We start from the raw sequence: 18,720 nt of genomic DNA on the forward strand, positions 1-18,720 counted from the left end.
GAGTAGGACCGCTTCGGAGTAAAGTTCCTGAGTAGAGTTCCTGTTGAAGAAGAGGAGAGTCGAGTTTCTGCTAAACCTCTTCTAACACACAGGCCAGCACTCCCTCCACAAAAACCAAAGCAAGGATCTGGCTTTCAACAGTCAACAGTACCAAGGACTGGCCTAGTGCCTCTCTTGAAACTGAGAAACGGGGAAATCAAATCACTCGCCCTCCGCCACGCTTCTCGACAAAACTCAGAAGGTGAGAGAGTCACGGTGTCCATCTTTGTGCATCACTCAGATGTCTAACCTTCAAAGAGCAGTAAAGATCGACTCAGAGAAAGAGCTGCAAACAAGTGTCCAACCCAAGCTCACCCAAGTGTTTTTAGGCTGTTGCCTCAGCTTAGAAATAAGCTGTTTCCACTATTTCTGAGAAGAAGAGCACCGGAGGAGTAAAAATGAGCAGATTGCCCTGAAAGGAGGCCTCGCACCCTGAGCGTGATGTGTGCCCAAGGACTAAGCTGCTCTGAACCATGGTTTCTGAGTCTCACTTTCTGTGGTCAGCTGAGGCCCACAGGAAGCAGAGGACAGAAAGAGCAACCAGACCCTCAACTTTTCTGTAAGGGAGAGACTTAGAGACGATAATGGTCCGGGAAGACATTTTCAGGCTATAGTTCTGTCTACTAGGTAGAATTTTGCTAAGCCTAATACATTTCCAAACCCAGGTCTATTTGTACTCATCCTTGGGTTATGGTTGATTTTCCTTTAAAAAAAAAAAAAGACAGGGAAAGTAAAACAGACCACCTGGTATATCTGGGCCATGAGAGACCTTCTGATTACAACCATGGATTGACTTGCCAGAGATGAAAATCATGAAAGCATGCAGGGAGCTCTTCTTTCTGACACAGGTTAAGGAAGTAAATTCACTGCTAAATTCTCCCCCACCCCCTGCCCCCCACCCCCCACCCCGGCTGCTCTAAAGACCATGCTTACCAAGAGAGTCCCCCCTTCCCCTCATCAGTAATATAGCACCTCAATTCTCGTCCAGCCCTGGCAAGTCTTATGACGGGTGAAAAAGTGGCCAGGTGTTAGCAGAAGGAGGTGTCAGACAAGAGATAAAACCGCGGAGGAGGAGAAAAGACCCAATGTACACACATAACAAAACCAAAAAAGCCATTTTATTGAAAATTCAATCCAAACTTCAAATTAATATTACAATCATGAGGAAAATGCCAAATAATTCAATTTACAATTGCAACATACAATACAAATAGTCCCTTTGAAGTTAAGAGTAAACTCATCCACAATCATGACTTGTGGCACAAAGCAGAATTTGTACAATATGTGCATGGAAAGCAAATCTTGGGCAACAGCAATTGGAAAAAATAAAAATGAAAAGCTTGTATTTACACAAAATGCTACAAATATTTTTTGTTCCACAGAAATCTAAGAATGGTAAAGCATATCCAAAAAATGGAATTTTATTCAGAATACCTAAGAAATTACTGTAAGTTATGGTTTTGGCTGATATATTTCGAAGTACTGCATTAAAAAGCAAACAGTTATTTGTAAACATGAAGTAAACATCTAAAATTTCTCACATAGAAAATATCTCTTAAATGCATCATGATTTTTCAGAACAACAAATCCAAGGCTTGGAAGAACCGTCTGTTACTTATTATTGTTCTTGAAAATATTGTAGACAGAATTATTATTTTTATAATGCTTTGTGTTTCCATGTATTAACCTAGACTCTGAATCAGTGCCTTTCCTGGGAATGGAGGGAGTTCTTTAGGCCAGCACACAAATCTCCCCTTTGAGGTTACAAAGCTTGAGTTTAAACCCTGTCAATTTCTTTGCTCCTGTTTAAAGGGTCTTGGTGGAGGGAGACAGAAAACCGCTCATCTGCTGAGTCTCAGTTCCAGGCCAAAGCAGTGGTACCTGTTCTGGGACTCTGATAGAGCTTAAAATTTTGGAGACAACTGAAATAGATTAAGAAAAAAAAAAGAGAGAGAGAGAGAGAGAGAGGAAAAAAAGTGGTGGCATCGTCATACTGTAAACTCAGCAATATTTGTGCTACATAATAAACCAAACCATTTTGACATGAAGGCAATAGTGAGTTGGCTAGTACATGGCTCCATAGGTAATACGGTGTTGCTTTGGTCTAGAAATCACAACATACACATGACCCAGTGTAAATTAAGGATTATTAAAAAAAAAAATTTAACCCCAGGGCCAAAAAAAAGGGCAGAATTTGATTTGAGAAACCTAAATTGCCCTCACTGGGGTGGTTGAATTAAGGGTGGAAGGAAGAGGTGCTTAAAGTATTCCCAAGGAAAGAAAAAAAACTTTTAAAGTGTTTTTGGGTTGCTGCCTGCAGCCGCTATAATAACATTTCAACACAAAAGCATCCCTACAGTCATTTAGTATCGAATGGTGTATTGTAAACTTAAAAAAGCCCTTTAACATTAAAAAATAATGTACAAATAGAGTACCTTTTTATTAAATAGGATACAGCTGGCACTGACTGTAACATTTTCATGACAATTAATTAAAATTGAAATGTGTAACCAGACACTGGCTTTTTTAAGTGCTGCTGAAACAAAAACACACATTTTACACTTACAAATAAATGGACAGTGGCGTGCTTCAAGCTACCACACACAAACAATAAATAGTATGAATTACTACTTCCATTTTACTTCAGTAATAGGAAAGTGGCTTATTTATCTAAGCATACTTGGTATACAACCTTTAGAAGGCAAAGTGTTTTGTTTGGTTTCCCCTCAATTTTTATTAGGGTGAATTCCAAGGGAGACTCCTGGACAAGAAGCAGAGGTCCCACTACCTACCCCCCAAGTTTTGCTGTAATGCGAGGTGATGGTGGTCTGTGAAGGGGCCTAGAGAATGGTTAGAGAAGCGAGGAGCCTCTGGATCTGGAGACAATCCCACAAAATCCTGCTTAGGGAGCAAGGGGCAAGTCCTGGGATTCCAATGAAGAGGCCAGGGCTTTACCAGGTGGTATCATTCAATGATCTGGTTTGGATTCAATTTTCACACTTGAGAACTAGCCATGTGGCTGCCAGGAGTGGTCAAAGTGCATCATCCTACAGGAGGGCGTTAGCTCAAATTTATACACAATAGGAGACACCAAGCTGCACCTAGAGTTTGTCTTCCCTTTACTCTCCATTGTGAGAAATGCGAGTATCCAAAGTCCTATTCTCTAGGTCCTCACAGGCTCTACTTTCCCTGCTGGGCTGGAACTTGGTGGCTATTTCCAGTGACCTGCTCCCAGAAGACAGGTCACTGGAAATATTTATTTCTGCTGCTTTAAATGAAAACTCTGGAGAATTAGCTGCCAGTGGGGCTGGGGTAAAACAGATTTAGATTCTCTAGATGTATGTTTGGCAAGGCAGACTGGTTAAGAATCCCTGGTCCAATTTTGCTTCCTCTACTGTGTATATCAAGATTGATTCCCTCAACCACGTGTGTAGCTGTCAGCCGATGAGGACTTCCCTGTGAAACCCGGTGATGTAGCTCTAACTGTGAAACCCACATACATTTTTCTACAGTTCACTCACGCTGTCTTTTCGACATGACAAGATTCATTATCATTTGGGAGAAATTAGGAAACCACCTCGCTTCAGCATCTCATGCTGAGAAAGGGCAACATAAAATGATAAAGGGTTGGGTTGCTTTTTTAATCCTTAATTATAGCTTTCAAAGGCAAAGCTGTGTTCAAGGCAAAGATCTGAAAGAACTAAACATAACATTTCCTTCATACATCACAAAAACAAGCTACATCTAAATATTTGGAGATGGAAGTATTTTGAAAAATCACATTGTGCCTGGATTGCTGGATCCAGCAATGAAATTGCTTAGCAATATTTCAGAGATGGCTCTAGCCAACTGAACAAAATTTGTTACTTAATAAAGAGCATTTTTAGAGACCGAAGTCAACATATCAATACACTAAGAAATGTTTCAAGGGTCCAAATGTCATTAAATAATTATAAATATATCTTTAAAGTTATATGACCATTCACGTTAGCAAGTTACCTCAAATTTTATACATATTCATAATTTAAAAAAAGAAAACAAATAACACACAGCCAAACGCAAACACTATCTATACCATTATGGCTATAATACGTTATTGCCATTTTCAGTTTGCATAAGAGATTAGGGTAGGGAGGTTCAGAATAGGATTCCTTTTTGGTAAGATGGGAAAAGGGGAAAAAAATGAATAAAAAGTAAAATAAAAGAATCTATACTGATCAGTATTTTTTTGAAATCAACTTTCTTTGATGTAGGAGGAAAACAAACCAAAACAGAACTGAACCAAACAGTTCCAGTGAGTACCTGCAGCAAGTCTGAAAGCACGTTTGGAACAGTTACTGTGAATGGATCATGGTGTCATGGAAGCATCATTCTACCTGGGTCCCTTTGCGTGCACCTCCCCTGGCTTTGTAAGCTGGTCTGCAGGGTGCACTGGTCCTTACACAGCTGCAACCATGAAGGCGTGTGGCTTCAAAGCACAGAGAGGAAGTGGTTTTGCTCTTCTTCCTCCTGAGCCTGGAGTCCACCTCGCTGAATTGGCATATGAACAGGTTATTTATGATAACAGGCAACAACAGCAACAACAACGACACAAATACCTTTTTCCTTGGCTTGGAAAACACATTTTAAACAGAAAACCATCTGAAACCTGATTGTCTCGGGCCTTTGGCTTCTGAATATCTCTACCCTCTGATGGTTGCAAGACCATGACTGAGAGAAATGAAAAAAAATCTAAAAAATAGGCACTTTGTAGAAAGCTAATCAATATACATATATATGCACCCTCTCTCTATATATGTATATGTCGATACATTGGGGACGTGGTTCCCAGATACCGCTGGGGTACAGCTGAGGAATTCAGTATGGTCGCCAAACAGATTCATCCATTCTGCCACTAGAATTCAAAACAGTTGGGGAACTGCTGTGGCTTCCATCAGCGTCAACACCATCATTCTGGTTAGGTAAATTTGGATTTAATAGCGTGCTGCCATTCGAGGTGGTGGTGCATGGCGGAAGCATTCTGGAAGGAGACCGGTCTCCCCCCGGCACCATGGGGAACTGATAGGATCCTGACGAAGTGCCATAGTAGAGATATGGAGTGCTGCTGGTCTGGAAGGGTCCACTCTGGCTTTGGGAAGAGCCGGGGTAGGGTGGTGGCAGGTAGGTGTGGTAGTGAGTGGTGGCAGACATACCGAGGGACATGCCTGAGGTGACTGGCGGGGTGTAAGTAAAGGTGGCTGGATAGTGCATTCGTGGGTTGGAGAAGCGGCTCTCAGTGAGGGATGAAATGCTTGGGAACTGCCTGGGGTCTGAAAAAGGGCCCAGTTCTGAAGCACCTAAAAATTACAACAGAAGATGGGGGGAAAAATCTGTAAATATCAATTAAAATAATGATAGAATTTTTACAAGAAAAAAAGAAAACTTTAAAAATGGAACAGCAAGCCACAAACAGACCTTCAAATGCACAGGTCACGATACAGTCTTTTTCTTTTCTTTTCTTTCCACTTTACAATCTTAGCAGCATTTGTCTTAAGTTCTTCATCCTCCTACAGCATCCCAAAGGGCTTTAAAAACCCTGATGTGTGCTAGGAGATCTTTATAAACCAACCCAACACACTGATTCACTCACCAGGCTTTAAGACTGTATCCTCATTGATCTTATTTTTCTCTCTCTCTCTCTCTCTTTTTTTTTTTTAACTTGGTGCAGTTCTGAGATTTGCAAGCAAACATTTTTTACTAATTCGGACCCATTTTTAAAATATTTTTACCCAATATAAAGAAATTTCAAAACAATTTTTATTATTGGAATTCTTGGCATACCCCTTCATCGATGAAGGAAGATCTAAAAAGATACACTATCGCTTCTACAACATTTAATTTTTTAAAGTCTTAAATTTTTTAAGTCTTATTATTATACTCTTCAGCTAAGCAAAAGACCTCAAAAACTCAAAGCAGATTGAAATCAAACCAGATTTCAATGTATTTGGAGCTATCTTACTTCTCTGGGGTCTCTAAGAAAGGAGAGTCTAACCCTCGGGGTTATAAATGAAATACAGACGTTTGCAAAATGGATGGGGAAACAGCAGTAGCTAGGGATCCATGCATTTCAAGACACGCTGGAGAGATGGTGGTCACTTAGTACAGGTGTGGAGCTTTCTGTTAATTAGGTTCACTGGGGAAAACCAGAGGAGATCTCACCATCCAGCCACCAGGCCTCTGTGCCACATTTGCTAGAGAATTTGTTTCACTCCCTTTGGAACCCAGAACTACAGGCAAACATGGTTTTCCTCTAAAATAGAAAGTCTGTCAATTACTAAAATGATCTATCATTGTAAGAGATATTTCTGGTACTATAAATGAAGTATAGCAGTACGACTGCTATGCTAGTAGACTCCACTTTATTCTGTAGCAGCATACTAGGGAGTCTAGTACTACTATAAGTGAAATCACAATTAGGAACCACTTCATGTGGACATCAGTCTTCTGAAATGCTTGAAACCTTAGACATGGGATCTTTAAAGATTGGCTTATGATTTTTCTAAAATGAAGAGAATCATGACAAGACCTTTTGTAATTCTGGACTCTTGTTGACATTTGGATTCCCTCTAACATCTAACAATTCTTTAGACTTTAACATGTTTGCTTTTCCTCTGGCTTTTATCTAAGGGAAAGCACATAGCAACTCTCACAGGCCTTACAAAGGCCTCAGCTCCATTTTTATTTAGTTCCAAAACTACCATAGTTACGAAAGGAGTAACTATAAATCTTTTCTATAAAACATTGTTCATTTTTTGTTTAAAGGCATACTGCCTGCCTTTAAAGGGTTTTTAAACCTGCCAGGGGTAAGGGCCATTACATGCATACATGGCAAACAAAAAAAAAATGATTATTTAAATGCAACATGGAGTTAACCCAAGTTTATCTCACAAATTGGAGAGTTCCGATCAGAGAGCCCCACCCAGCCCAGCCCAGCAATGGTTGAAAGTCTCACCTGCCTGGCTTTTCTTACTGAGAGTGGAAGGCCAGAGGCAGAAGTCAGAGGTGGCAGTGTCATCATCTGTAAAATGAGGGGATGAACTCTAAGTTCCCTTCCAGCGCTAACATTCTAGCATCACAAAGTTCAAGTCGAAGAAGCAGTGGTCATAGGGGAGAAGGAGTCAGAAAAACGTTCCCACCCCCCCCAAACCCCCAAGCCCCACCATTAGGACTTTCCCAGCATCCACAGGCCAGAAGCAGAGGGAAAAAAAAAAAAAAACAGTGAGCAGCTTCTCATACCAGAAGCAAACACTTTCAAGATGACAAACCAAAACTAACACGGCCCAGGCAGTTACTCTGTTTTTTATAAATTCTTCCATCCACAACTGGCCTCTACCTAAGCCCCCACAATACAAACTTCTGACAAGCTCAAGTTTAAAAACTTGTAGATGTAGTAATTATGACAGAAACTCAAATGAGAGCAGATGAGATGGAACATCTGCGCCCTCCCCAAGCTGACACACAGCCGACACAATACAGACACTAAACGGAGGCCACAGATGTTCTCCCAGGCCAGCCTGCTCACTGCGGAGCAGCTAGGTGAACTTGAGTGGGCAGAGCTAATAGCTGGAGGCAGGCCACTTCTGTACTCATTAAGTTCAATTCTGCGATCATGTGAGAGAAACCAGAATAACGTGAGCAATTTCAAAGGGAAAGAAGTCACACTTAAACAGCAAGGTCTGCCCCTAAGAAGCACAGAGCTACCACAGATAGGCTTCTCGGTGTGAAAAAGGCTTCCTTTAATATTTGTACTCAAAATATACAATAGTCATGATTAAAATTCCATGTGGTTTCCTTTATTTTGATGCAGAAGTCCCATTAAAACCCTTTATCTGGGGCCCTGCCAGTAAACTCCAATATGATTTCAAATGTATCCACCCTTCTCCCCAACAATCTCTAATTTACTTGAGATAGATTTTGCTGATTTTTTAATTATTATTTATCACATGCCAGGTTCACCGTACTTTTATTTTGGTTTATAGATGCCTACTAATGCAAACTGACATTCATTTTCCAATTAATAAGCTCTGGCTATGGTTTAACAGAAAACAACGCAACAGCTTTCTGCTAAGTTTACAGAATTTTGACCAATTGCTTTTAACTCATTTGAGACTGTAATGTCCTAAGGATTAATTCCTTTTGGGCAAAGAGAGCTTCTGGACTTTAAAGGGATTAACTGGTAATTTTTATAGCTTACAAAAAATAGAACTCTCTGGAATTTTCTAATTTTCTTGAGGAACAATTTAGGAGCAACAAGTGTTTCTGAAAGATACAGCAAAGTGTTCAGGATGAAGAAATATTAACCACTCGCCACACACAGGACCGTGGGTCAGTATCATCGTCTGTACCAGTCTTTGATGGGGGAGATGGAGGAAATTCAGGACTTAAAAAGAAAGAACATAAGGGGCTGGAGAGATAGATAGTACAGCTGGCAGGATCCTTGCCTTGCAAATAGCCAACTTGGGTTTCGATCTCTGGCATCCTATATGGTTTCCTGACTCTGCCAGAGTGCAAAGCCAGGAGTAAGCCCTCAGCACAGCTGGGTGTGGCCCCCAGAACAAACCAAAAGAAAAAAAGGGGGGGAGGGTGGAGAGAACATAAAATCCCTTCCTGGCCTTCCATGTATTAATAATCATTGTCACGGAAGCAAATAATATTACAACTTTTTCAACGAAGTTTGTGGCTACACTTCTCATTTCTGCTTGTCCATGTTCTCAAGTTTTACTTTCAGGACACCTTTCTTGGGTTATTTTAAGTTTTCTGTCCACCATTTTTCCTGCCCCTGTCACTAGACACATTACAATTATAAACTTAAAGAATAGACAGATATTCTATCAATTGAAATAAAGAAAATAGAATGTCTACATATTAAAAGGATCAAAATGAGAACCTGGAGAGTTCTAAGAGTACTATTCCTCCAACCTAATTTTATCAAGGGAATAACCAAGGTTCAGCAACTACCCCAGTAAAATGTCTTGCAGTCTCAGAGCTCACAGAAGCAGTTTCAAACTCCTTACTGCAGCCTACTGACTGATAAAGCCAGCAAACTTCCAAGAGTTACTTGAAGCCCAAGAGAAGTATGGTTAATCTTCCAGATGGGTTAGTTTTACTCAACTTGTAGTCAGGGTATACTCTACTGTAGACATGAGTAAGACATAAATTAGAATGCTACACTTAAGTGACTTTTTTTTTACATAAACAACGTGACTTCAACAAAATTTTGCACTTGTGAAACTTGGATTGTGGGTTCAGGTTCTCCAAAGCACTCATTTGTACTCTTCTGCTTAGTTGGGATACTCTGAGGGAAAAATCCCAGACCTTCCTTTGTTGCTTAGATAATTCTACTCTAACCAGCTGGCAGAGAGGGAAGCAGATATCCAGAAAACAGGAAACATTCACTGCAAAAGTATAAAACTCGAGAAAGCCTTAGCCAGCACTGTATAAACATCTCCAACATCTGAGCTCCTGGGAACTCTTAAGGAATCTGGCTGACACAATCACAAAGATAAAGAGATGATGAATAGATAGACAGATAGATAGATAGATAGATAGATAGATAGATAGGCAGGTGATAAACATATATATATGCATATATATATATATGTTTCCAAAGTTCAACATATAAATTAGGAACAGTAAGAGAAATAATAATTATTAAAATAATGATACTATAATATTGTGTATATATGTACATATACATATATGCATGCTGCCTTAAAAGTCTGTTTGTCTGAATAAATTTGCTTAAAAATGTTTAACTAAAATTTTCTGGTGCCTAAGTGTTGCCCCAGTGAATTACTGTGTTTGGATTAGTATTAACAAGTCTTTTAGGTCCTGCTGTTGATCTAATCTGCTAAATAGTGAGCAATTAGTTCAGTTGCTCGTGGCATATTGTGCAGGAGACTCTAAGGGCAAAGGTTGAATTCCCTTAGGACTTGCTGGTTTCCTATGGATGCATTTCATTCCAGAATTGCTGTCTGCACCCCCAGTCACTGGCCAGCAGCTGGCAAACAAATGGAGCTGTCATAAAGAGAGCAACAAGAACCTCAATCATTAAACACACCAGCAGTCTATGTTTCTTTGCCCTAATATGCATGGGGAGGAAATATTAATAAAATGCCCATGAATCCCAAATAAAAATCAATGTTAAAGGGTAAGCCAAAAGCTTATAAGGAAAAAAAGAAAATTGCCTCTTTTTACCCAAACAGATTTGTTGGATCTTCAGAGAAAATGAAAAAAGTAGTGGGAAGGAGTGAAACCAAGATAAGGGAGAATAAATCTGATCTCTGATTCTCATGGTCTGAATCCCACAGTTGGCTCCTGACTAAACCATGATTTAAAAGAACAGAAGTCTAATGGAGGAGTTGTCTCTCCACCTTGAGGAATAGATTATCAACACTCCCCCCAACACACACACACACACACACACACACACACACACACACACACAGAGTACCAAACCTACAGCAACAGGTTTTCCCATAGATTTCTACCTGCGATAAAGTCTCATTCATAAATGAAGCATAGGAAAAGATGGACAGTAATAACTAAATAATGAAATGATTAGAACAATACACTCACATAAAAGCTCTGTGACCATGGGCTCTCAAAATATCTTATGGGGCCTGAGGTGACAGTAGAGCATGTCAGTGCTTGCCTTGTACAAAGTCTACTTGGGTCCAATTCCCATGACCCACATATGGACTCCTGAGTCTTGCCAGGAGCTATCTCTGAACACAGAGCTAGGAAGAAGTTCTAAATACCACCAGTGTGGCGCAAAAAGCCACGGGGGAAAAAATCTTAGGCTATGTAATGTTTGCACATTGGCTGAACGTGGGTAACTGAAAGCATGAAAAGTTAAAACATGTCAGTGGGGACTTCTGTACTAGCATTCCCCCCCCCCCCATGGTGCTAGACAATGAAATGTACCTTTTCAGGCCAGAAATCTCTTATTCTTATTTAGTAGGCCCTCATTAAATTATGGCTACTTGAAAAAGAACAAGGAGAGCTCCAAAAAGAATGGAAATGGGAGTTTAGAAAGAATAACAGTCTGGAGACTTGCCTTTGGGGCTGGCAGGGAGGCATACGGTGCCTCTAAGCAGCAGAGTTGCCAGATGCCAACATCCTGGCATACTAGGGTAGAGGGAAGGGAAAGAAGCTTTGCTTGAGTCCGGGTGGAACATAGGTAGCGCACTCAGAGCCCTCTGTCCAACTTTTTCCATGCCAGGGCAAAAAAAGGTACAGAATAAAAAGGCATCATGCTGCTTGAAAAGAAGGTGTTGACTTCAAAGATTCAATGGGTACTTTTAAATGGTGAGAATTACTGTTAGACAAATCGTACACAAAGCACAAGTGCTTTTTATTAACTGTCCTATTATAACTTAGCTTACGGGTACTGCTCTCCTAAAGTTCTTCACCTGCCACCACCTGTATTCTCAGCCTCTTTAAAACGTCATTTCCTACTTCATGCCTGTTCCATAGCATCTATTTCTGTATCAGTCTTCTGGGTCCTTAGCACTATTTTACTGAATTGTTAGCTATCTTTGAAACTGTTCTTCAATGATAGAGATGCCAGAAGTCATGATTCAGTTTCCTTTCCTTTCCCTCACAGCCTTACTGAATTGAAAGAGCTTATAATATTTGTAAATGTGAATGGATTGGATGGGTGGATGGGTGGATACGCAAATCTGTCTAAGAATTATGAACTCTATACTGTGGTTAGTAATTATTTGATCCATTAGGGAGAAAACACTATAATAACCATTAAGAAATCCTGTTGGGCTGGAGTGATAGCACAACGGTAGGGCGTTTGCCTTGCAGGCAGCCAACATGGCCGACCCGAGTTCGATTCCTCTGCCCCTCTCAGAGAGCCTGGCAAGCTACCCGTGATGTATTCGATATGCCAGACACAGTAACAACAAAGTCTCCAATGGAGACGTTACTGGGCCCGCTCGAGCAAATCGATGAACAACGGGAGGACAGTGACAGTGACAGTGACAAGAAATGCTGTTATCAAAGTTGAAATGTAGTTCAAGAACCATTCCATACATAGAATACCTTACAAAACTCTCCTTAGAATGTATCCAAAGTCTTCTCAGCATCATCATTTCACCTCATGTTTCTCATGGGAGCACATAATTGGCAGCTGTCACTAGTGAACAGACCCTTTTGGTTTGCCACCAGTGATGACTTCATCAACACCTGTCCTGCCTCAGTGCCAGTGTGCATATGTGGGAGGCAGGAGGCCATCTACACTAGGCAAGTGGGGATACTTAGGGTAAAGAGATAGAGCTAAAAGAGTCAGGATAGAAAGGGACAATCTCTCTCTCTCACGATCCCGAGGATGATGTGATCACTTGTAGTATTTATTTGAATTGGGTCACTGTCACTATCACTGTCCTCCCGTTGTTCACTGATTTGCTCGAGCAGGCCCAGTAACACTGTGAGACTTGTTGTTACTGTGTTTGGCATATGGAATACGTCACACATAGCTTGCCAGGATTTGCTGTGGGCGAGATACTCTCAGTAACTTGCTGGGCTCTCCAAGAGGGGCGGAGGAATTGAACTAGAGTTGACCGGATCGGCCGCATGCAAGGCAAATAAATGCCCTACTCGCTGTGCTATGGTAATAGAAGATAAACTCATGTGCCACTTAGGTTTATAGAGGAATTTGCAAAGCCAATACATCAAAGTCAACAGAATTGTATATGACCTTTAAGGATGAAGAAACAGAAGCCTGATGACTTGGAACTGAGTTCCATTGTGAGACTAACAGGCTCACCTGACGCTGCTTTCCAATGAGGCAATGTGCAGGACTAGCCCTGCCTTTCCTCATATCTGCAGTCCAAGAATCCACTGACAGGCCATACAGTCAGCAGAGCCTGACCACCAGTGTCAGCACCTGCCTAAACATATGTCAGCCACCTTTGCATGACGCAAAACTAGCAAGTCTGCAAGGAGGAGCAAAGAACAAGGAGGTTGATGACACCTTCAGAGTCTTCTACACTACTCCAAGGTCATGTCGTAGTACTCCTCAGCAGGAACCTGACTTATGCTGAAGATTCAGACCATCATCATCACTCTGCTGCCACCCTCCCCAGACTCAGGAGCCCTACCTTTCTCTTTATGTGATCAAGGTCAGGATGCACTGTCTAAAAGCTCACCAAGGTAATACAGTGGGTCAGGTACTGGCCTTGCATGTGGCCGGATTCAATGCCCAGCACCACATATGGTCCCAGGAGCACAGAGCTGTGAGTGATCCCTGAACACAGCTCACTGTGGCCCCCAAATCGAGACAAACCAAAGAAGCTTCTCACAGATGAGGACACCCCAGGTACCATTCTTTGTCAGAGAAGTGTTAACCATCTAAAACAACATTCACTTTGAATTTTAGATTTGAGTCTTGATTTTCAATAAATGTTTTCATTTCCCAACAAAAGCAAAAGCATATGAAATAAGAAACATGTGAAAACAGGTGTCTCTTCTTTAAAATTCCATCGAAGACAGAGTAGGACTCTATGACAGGAGAAATTTTTTTAAGTGTTGCTGAAAGAGAAGCACTGGCATAATCTCAAGCAGGCAACGCACATAAGAGAAAAATGTTATGTAGACATTATCCAAAAAATAAAATCTAGACTCCACATGGAATATTACTTTACATTTTCCACCTGGATGTTTTAAGGAATTTTACATCAATTTTCTTACTATCCCTAAACTTGTCACCTCACACTAATTTGATCCAGAATTTATCACTATTTTTAATTTCATTAGATGATAATCGGTACATACTTATAGGAGAAATAGATAGGAGAAATAGGAGAAATAGAAGAGATCATAATAAAGAAGAAACCAGCAAATGAGAATTTGAAGTTTTTTGTTTTGTTTTTTTTTTTAAAGATAATGAAAGGTCAGACTAGCAAACTCCATCGTTTTGCAAAGGAGAGGAAAAAGTGCCTCAACTATCCAGTATAAATATTTATTTTCCGTGTTGTAATGAATTGTACTTTTCCACTGCATGCTCACAAATTTTGGAAGAGCAGCTGATCTAAGGCAAAAAAAAAAAAAAAGTATGCTAAGGAAAAAGGGGTGGGGGGAGGGGGTGGGATCTGGCAATTTCCAGAAGCTCCAAAACCATTCCTTAAACCCACCCCAGCTTTGAGGATATTGTTGCAAGAGCATGTTTCCTCTTTGCGAAGGGACAAGAGACAGGCGGTCGATGTCGGAGTCCTAGGCGTGTGCATTTAGGAAGAGAGTAGGAGAGAAGGAAGGAGCCAAGGGGTTGGGGGGGGAGGGGGGAGGGAGAAATGGAGAAAAAACGGAGAGCGATCTCCTTGCGAGGCCTTGATTAAGGACTTTTTAAAGGCTCGGAAGGGTGGATGGTCTTTGAAACCAGATCCGCGGCAGGAAGGAGGCCAGCACCCAGGACACCGTGTCTTTCAGAAGGGGCCACCCACAGTGCCGTGGCGGTCATATGACTGCTCTGTCACATCCTGAAGCCATTTCCAGCCCTTGCACACGTCTGTGCTCCCATTTAGCGAGGATGGGATATATTGGGAACACACATATGGAAACACTTTCAGAGAATCAGTTTCCATGAAATTCATAATGAGCCAAGTGGCTTCAGATGTGGTTGCGTTCCTCCGATTAGCCGGGAAAGGGGTGGGGGGTGCGTGTGGGGTGGGGGGAGGAAAAGGGGGGAAAAAAGGAGGAAAAGGGGGACAAATCCATCCTTTCAGACCTGATTTCAGTTTCAGAGAAATTAAAAACCACTAATGACTTATGGCTACCAAAACACAGAGCCACAATTAAGAGAGGAGGAACTAGGGAAAAAAAGAGGGAAAGAGGTTTGAAAGCAATAGTCATTCCCTCCTAAAAATAACAGTTTCAACATCAGTAATCTTATCTTAAATCTGGGGGGGGGGTTGGTTTTCCTGTGATGGTATCTGCCCAGGGTGGCATAATTAATTTTCTGACATCCTGGCAGAACATCGTGCGCATGCGCACCCGGTGGGGGGGTGGGGGGCGGCGGGGCGACCTGGAGAGAGGCAGGAGACCGAAGACCAGTTCTTATTTGATAACATATGTGGTCAATTAAGATTATTTTTAAAATTGCAACTAAATGATAAATTGTTCCTAAATAAATCTTCAAAAAGAAAAAAAAAAGAAAAAGGGAGAAAGAGAGAGAGAGAGAGAGAGAGAGAGAGAGTGCATGCTGCCTGGTATTTTTCTTATGGCCTATGCTAGTGGTAACGAGGGCTATATTAAAAGCAGAAATTTATGAACTGGTTGAGATTTATATATTAGACAGCAAAGCCTAGCTGATAGGAGGTAATGAAATACAAGAAGGGGACACGTGGGGGGGGGGGGGTGGATAGCTAGAGGGGGATATTGGACTGATATTGGGAAGTTAAACATTATTTTGATACTACAACAAAGAGTAGCATCTGATGGAGCAAAAATATGCACATGACTTTTATAAGATAAAACAAAAAACCTGAAAATATTCTCTCAGAAGCTGGGGTTGTTTGGGGTTATGGCGACAGATTGGCAAGAACTGGGGCAGATGAAGGAACCCTGAAGTTTTCCTCTGGCCTTTGGGGTACTTCGTGGAAAAAAATCGGAATGCTTCTTTGGCGCTTGGGAGAAAGCCTAGCCCCATTGTTTAGGAATGTTCTGACCCGAGGTTGTTGATGAGAGCTGGGCACCAGCTCAGGCTATATTACTTACCAGGTCAGTCTTTTGCGTTTCCCCAAACACAGGGATCCTATGTGTTCCAAGATACATACTACCCCATGGCATAAGACAAATTTACTATGAGGAAGTGCCTAACTCAACAAGTGAGATTCCAAAGATCCAATCAAGAGTTTTTCACATCACTGACGCCCTATTTTTTTTACATAAAAAACTAACATTAAGGCACCACAATTTACATAGTTATTCATAGTTGAGTTTCATAGTTGAGTATAATGTCCCAACACCAATCTCACTAGCAGTGTCAACTTCCTTCCACCAATGTGCCCAAGGTTCCCTCCTACCCTTCGGCCTCCCTCCTTGAAAGGCACGTGTTTAAGTTTTGGCTATTGTAGTTTTGATCTCATTCTTGCATTGTTCTTGGCTCTGTAGTTTAGATATACAGATGGATGGCACCTCTATACCACTGGTGTGTCCTTTGTCCTAAAGTGATGATCTTAGCAAGGTGAAGCAGACACTATCACCGATTTAATGTGAGGGATGCCAATAGGCCGGGAGGTGCTATGGTGCTATGGTGGTTGGTTTCCTCTAGTTTTAGAGCAGTGACTAGGAACCAGGAACTGTTCCCCAACCTGAATGGCCAGGAACCATGAACTCCTTCATGGTGCAGGGATATGTTGTAATTTTCATGCAAATTCTAACTGATGGGCTTACTTGGAGAGCCATGATCAAAGAATTCTGATCAACTATCAGTGACAGTCATAGGAACAGATAAGAGGATGAAATGAAGGATGGTGGGGAAAGAGGGGATTGGAGAGACATCTACAGGGGTCACATATTCTCTCCACTCGACTGAGTCCTCACATGTTCCAAGAATCTTAAGTAAATCTTTCATTGTCTCTCATGTTGTCTCACTGGACTACACTCTTAGAAGTAAAAAACTGACCAAAAGAAGACAGCAAAGGACAAATGTCTCCATCTCCAAACATTCTCTCGTACCAGTATTATTTGAGCCAAGAGAGCCAGGATGCTGAAAAGATTGGGCCCAAGCTAGAAAAGATGGTGTTAAGAATCAGAAACCTGAACCTTCCAATTGACTCCATATAACTAGCTCAAGGCCTGAGCCAAAAAAAATAAACAGATAAAACAAACCCTGATAAGAGAGATTCCTTTTAACTGAGAAAGAAGGCAGGAACAGCATATAATCACCAGGAGACAACATCCCACCACTGTCTTAATACACACATGGTGTTTTCCAGTGGAGCACCAACTCTCCACAGCTACAACAGACATAGATCTGCCAACTCTGTATAGAGTTCCGCCCAGCCTAAGGATTTCCCCACAGTGAGTCTAATGTGGATACAGAGAGGCCTTGGGGATAGACTTTTGCTCCCGTCAGCAGCCACCTCAGGCAGTGGACCTCAAACTAGATAAGCACAAAGTGTGCAAATCCATCTCCCAGGAATAGACTCCATAGGGCCTAGTGCCCTGGTGTAGTACAGCAGTTCTGAGATGATCCCTGATCTTCAAAACATATGATTCGAACTGACCCAGAACTGAAACTGGATTACTAGTCTCTCAAAATCAGCTCTAGCAACTCCCCCAGGTCCAACACAATGCACGCTACTCTAGGCAAAAGCCATGGGCATTAACCTCAAACTGTGTGCTGCAAAGACTCAGCCTCTTCCTCATCTCCTTCCCTCTACACTCGGATGTAATCACTTACCTGGCCCCCTTTCCCCCGTGTGGACTGTGCTGACTGTGACTGAGGAGTGATCCCTGTCTCCGGAGGGAAACGTAAGAGGCTTTCTTGTAGGGCTGCCCTGGTATCGAGGCCCATGGATCTGGGGTTGTATCTTCTGTCCAGATGGCTTATCTAGACTCCTGAATCCTGGTTCAACCTTCTGGTGCCTTGGGATCTCCTTGTTCATGACTATCTATCTGCTCCAGAACTTTGTGTCACATTTTTGCCTCAGCTATGTATACGTTTCTAGATCTCTGTATCCCTGTCCAGCAAATGATTTCTTCACAAAAGATTCTTGTCCCACTCAAAACAGCCCATGGTAACATACCCTAGAGTCAGGGTCTACATAAGTGAGGGTGATAAACGGATGGGGCAGATGAGCAAATACCTAAAAGACAGTGGTGGAGGGATACAGGAACTCTGGTTGAGGGTCGGGGTGGGAGAGGTGGGGGGAACTTTGTGTAGCTGAAACACTACTATTAGCAGCATTATAAACCATCGAGCCTAAATTAAAATGGAAGCAAATTTTTTTAAAACTAAAATTTAAATTAAAAAAAATGATACTGTCCCAACTTACCTTGTCAATCTTGTTTCAGTCTACTTCTCCATGAATTCTACATTCCAGTCCAACCGCCCCTTTTTTTTCCATTTTCTATACTGCCTTCCATTTTCTTCCTGCCTTGCCTTACTTACATTACTCTCTCAGCTCTGCTATCCCCACCTCTGTCCTACCCCAGTCCCTTGACATTCTAAGTCTCCTTTAAAATATCTATCACAGAGGCTAGGAAAATAGCTAAAGTGGTAGAGCACATAACTGTATCTAGTGCAAAGCCCTGAGTTCAATCTCCATCACCGATGGTCCCTCAGGTACCACCTGCCCCTGCCCCCAACACCACTGATTCAGATTCAGTGAGCTCAGCCAGTCACATGGCTCAAGCTCTTCCTGGAATAACCTCTACCAAAAAAAAAAAGAATTAATTAATGAATACAAATTAAAAATATACCTCTGTTGGGAAGATTAGTCTCATGATTCTGTATTGTCCACAGTCACCTCCCCTTCCTTACTTTTTCATTTATCCTACATTGTCCTACCATCCTATCATCTCCACCCATCTATATATATATGTGTGTATATATATATATATATATATATATACATACTCAAGAATGGTCACTGTACTACTTAATGGTAAACAGATAGTAGCTCCTTG

At 41.6% G+C, this 18,720-nt stretch overlaps 1 protein-coding gene across 3 annotated transcripts in view; it reads right to left on the reverse strand.

The window, feature by feature from the left end:
• Positions 1–4,769: 4,769 nt before the first annotated feature.
• The window catches only part of RUNX2 (RUNX family transcription factor 2), a 150,155-nt gene continuing 136,204 nt past the window's right edge, over positions 4,770–18,720 (reverse strand). For 2 of the 3 annotated variants that reach the window (XM_056125941.1, XM_056125939.1), the window contains 2 exons: positions 7,031–7,096; positions 4,770–5,375 (listed from right to left, as the gene is read on the reverse strand). In XM_056125941.1, the coding sequence (XP_055981916.1) occupies positions 4,897–5,375; positions 7,031–7,096 (545 nt within the window). In that variant the 3' untranslated portion in view covers positions 4,770–4,896. The remainder of the gene's footprint in view (positions 5,376–7,030; positions 7,097–18,720) is intronic. The other variant, XM_056125940.1, reaches the window with a different exon arrangement.

This window comes from Sorex fumeus, unplaced genomic scaffold (assembly GCF_029834395.1).
Source record: "Sorex fumeus unplaced genomic scaffold, SorFum_2.1 ptg000061l, whole genome shotgun sequence".
NCBI lineage: Eukaryota > Metazoa > Chordata > Mammalia > Eulipotyphla > Soricidae > Sorex > Sorex fumeus.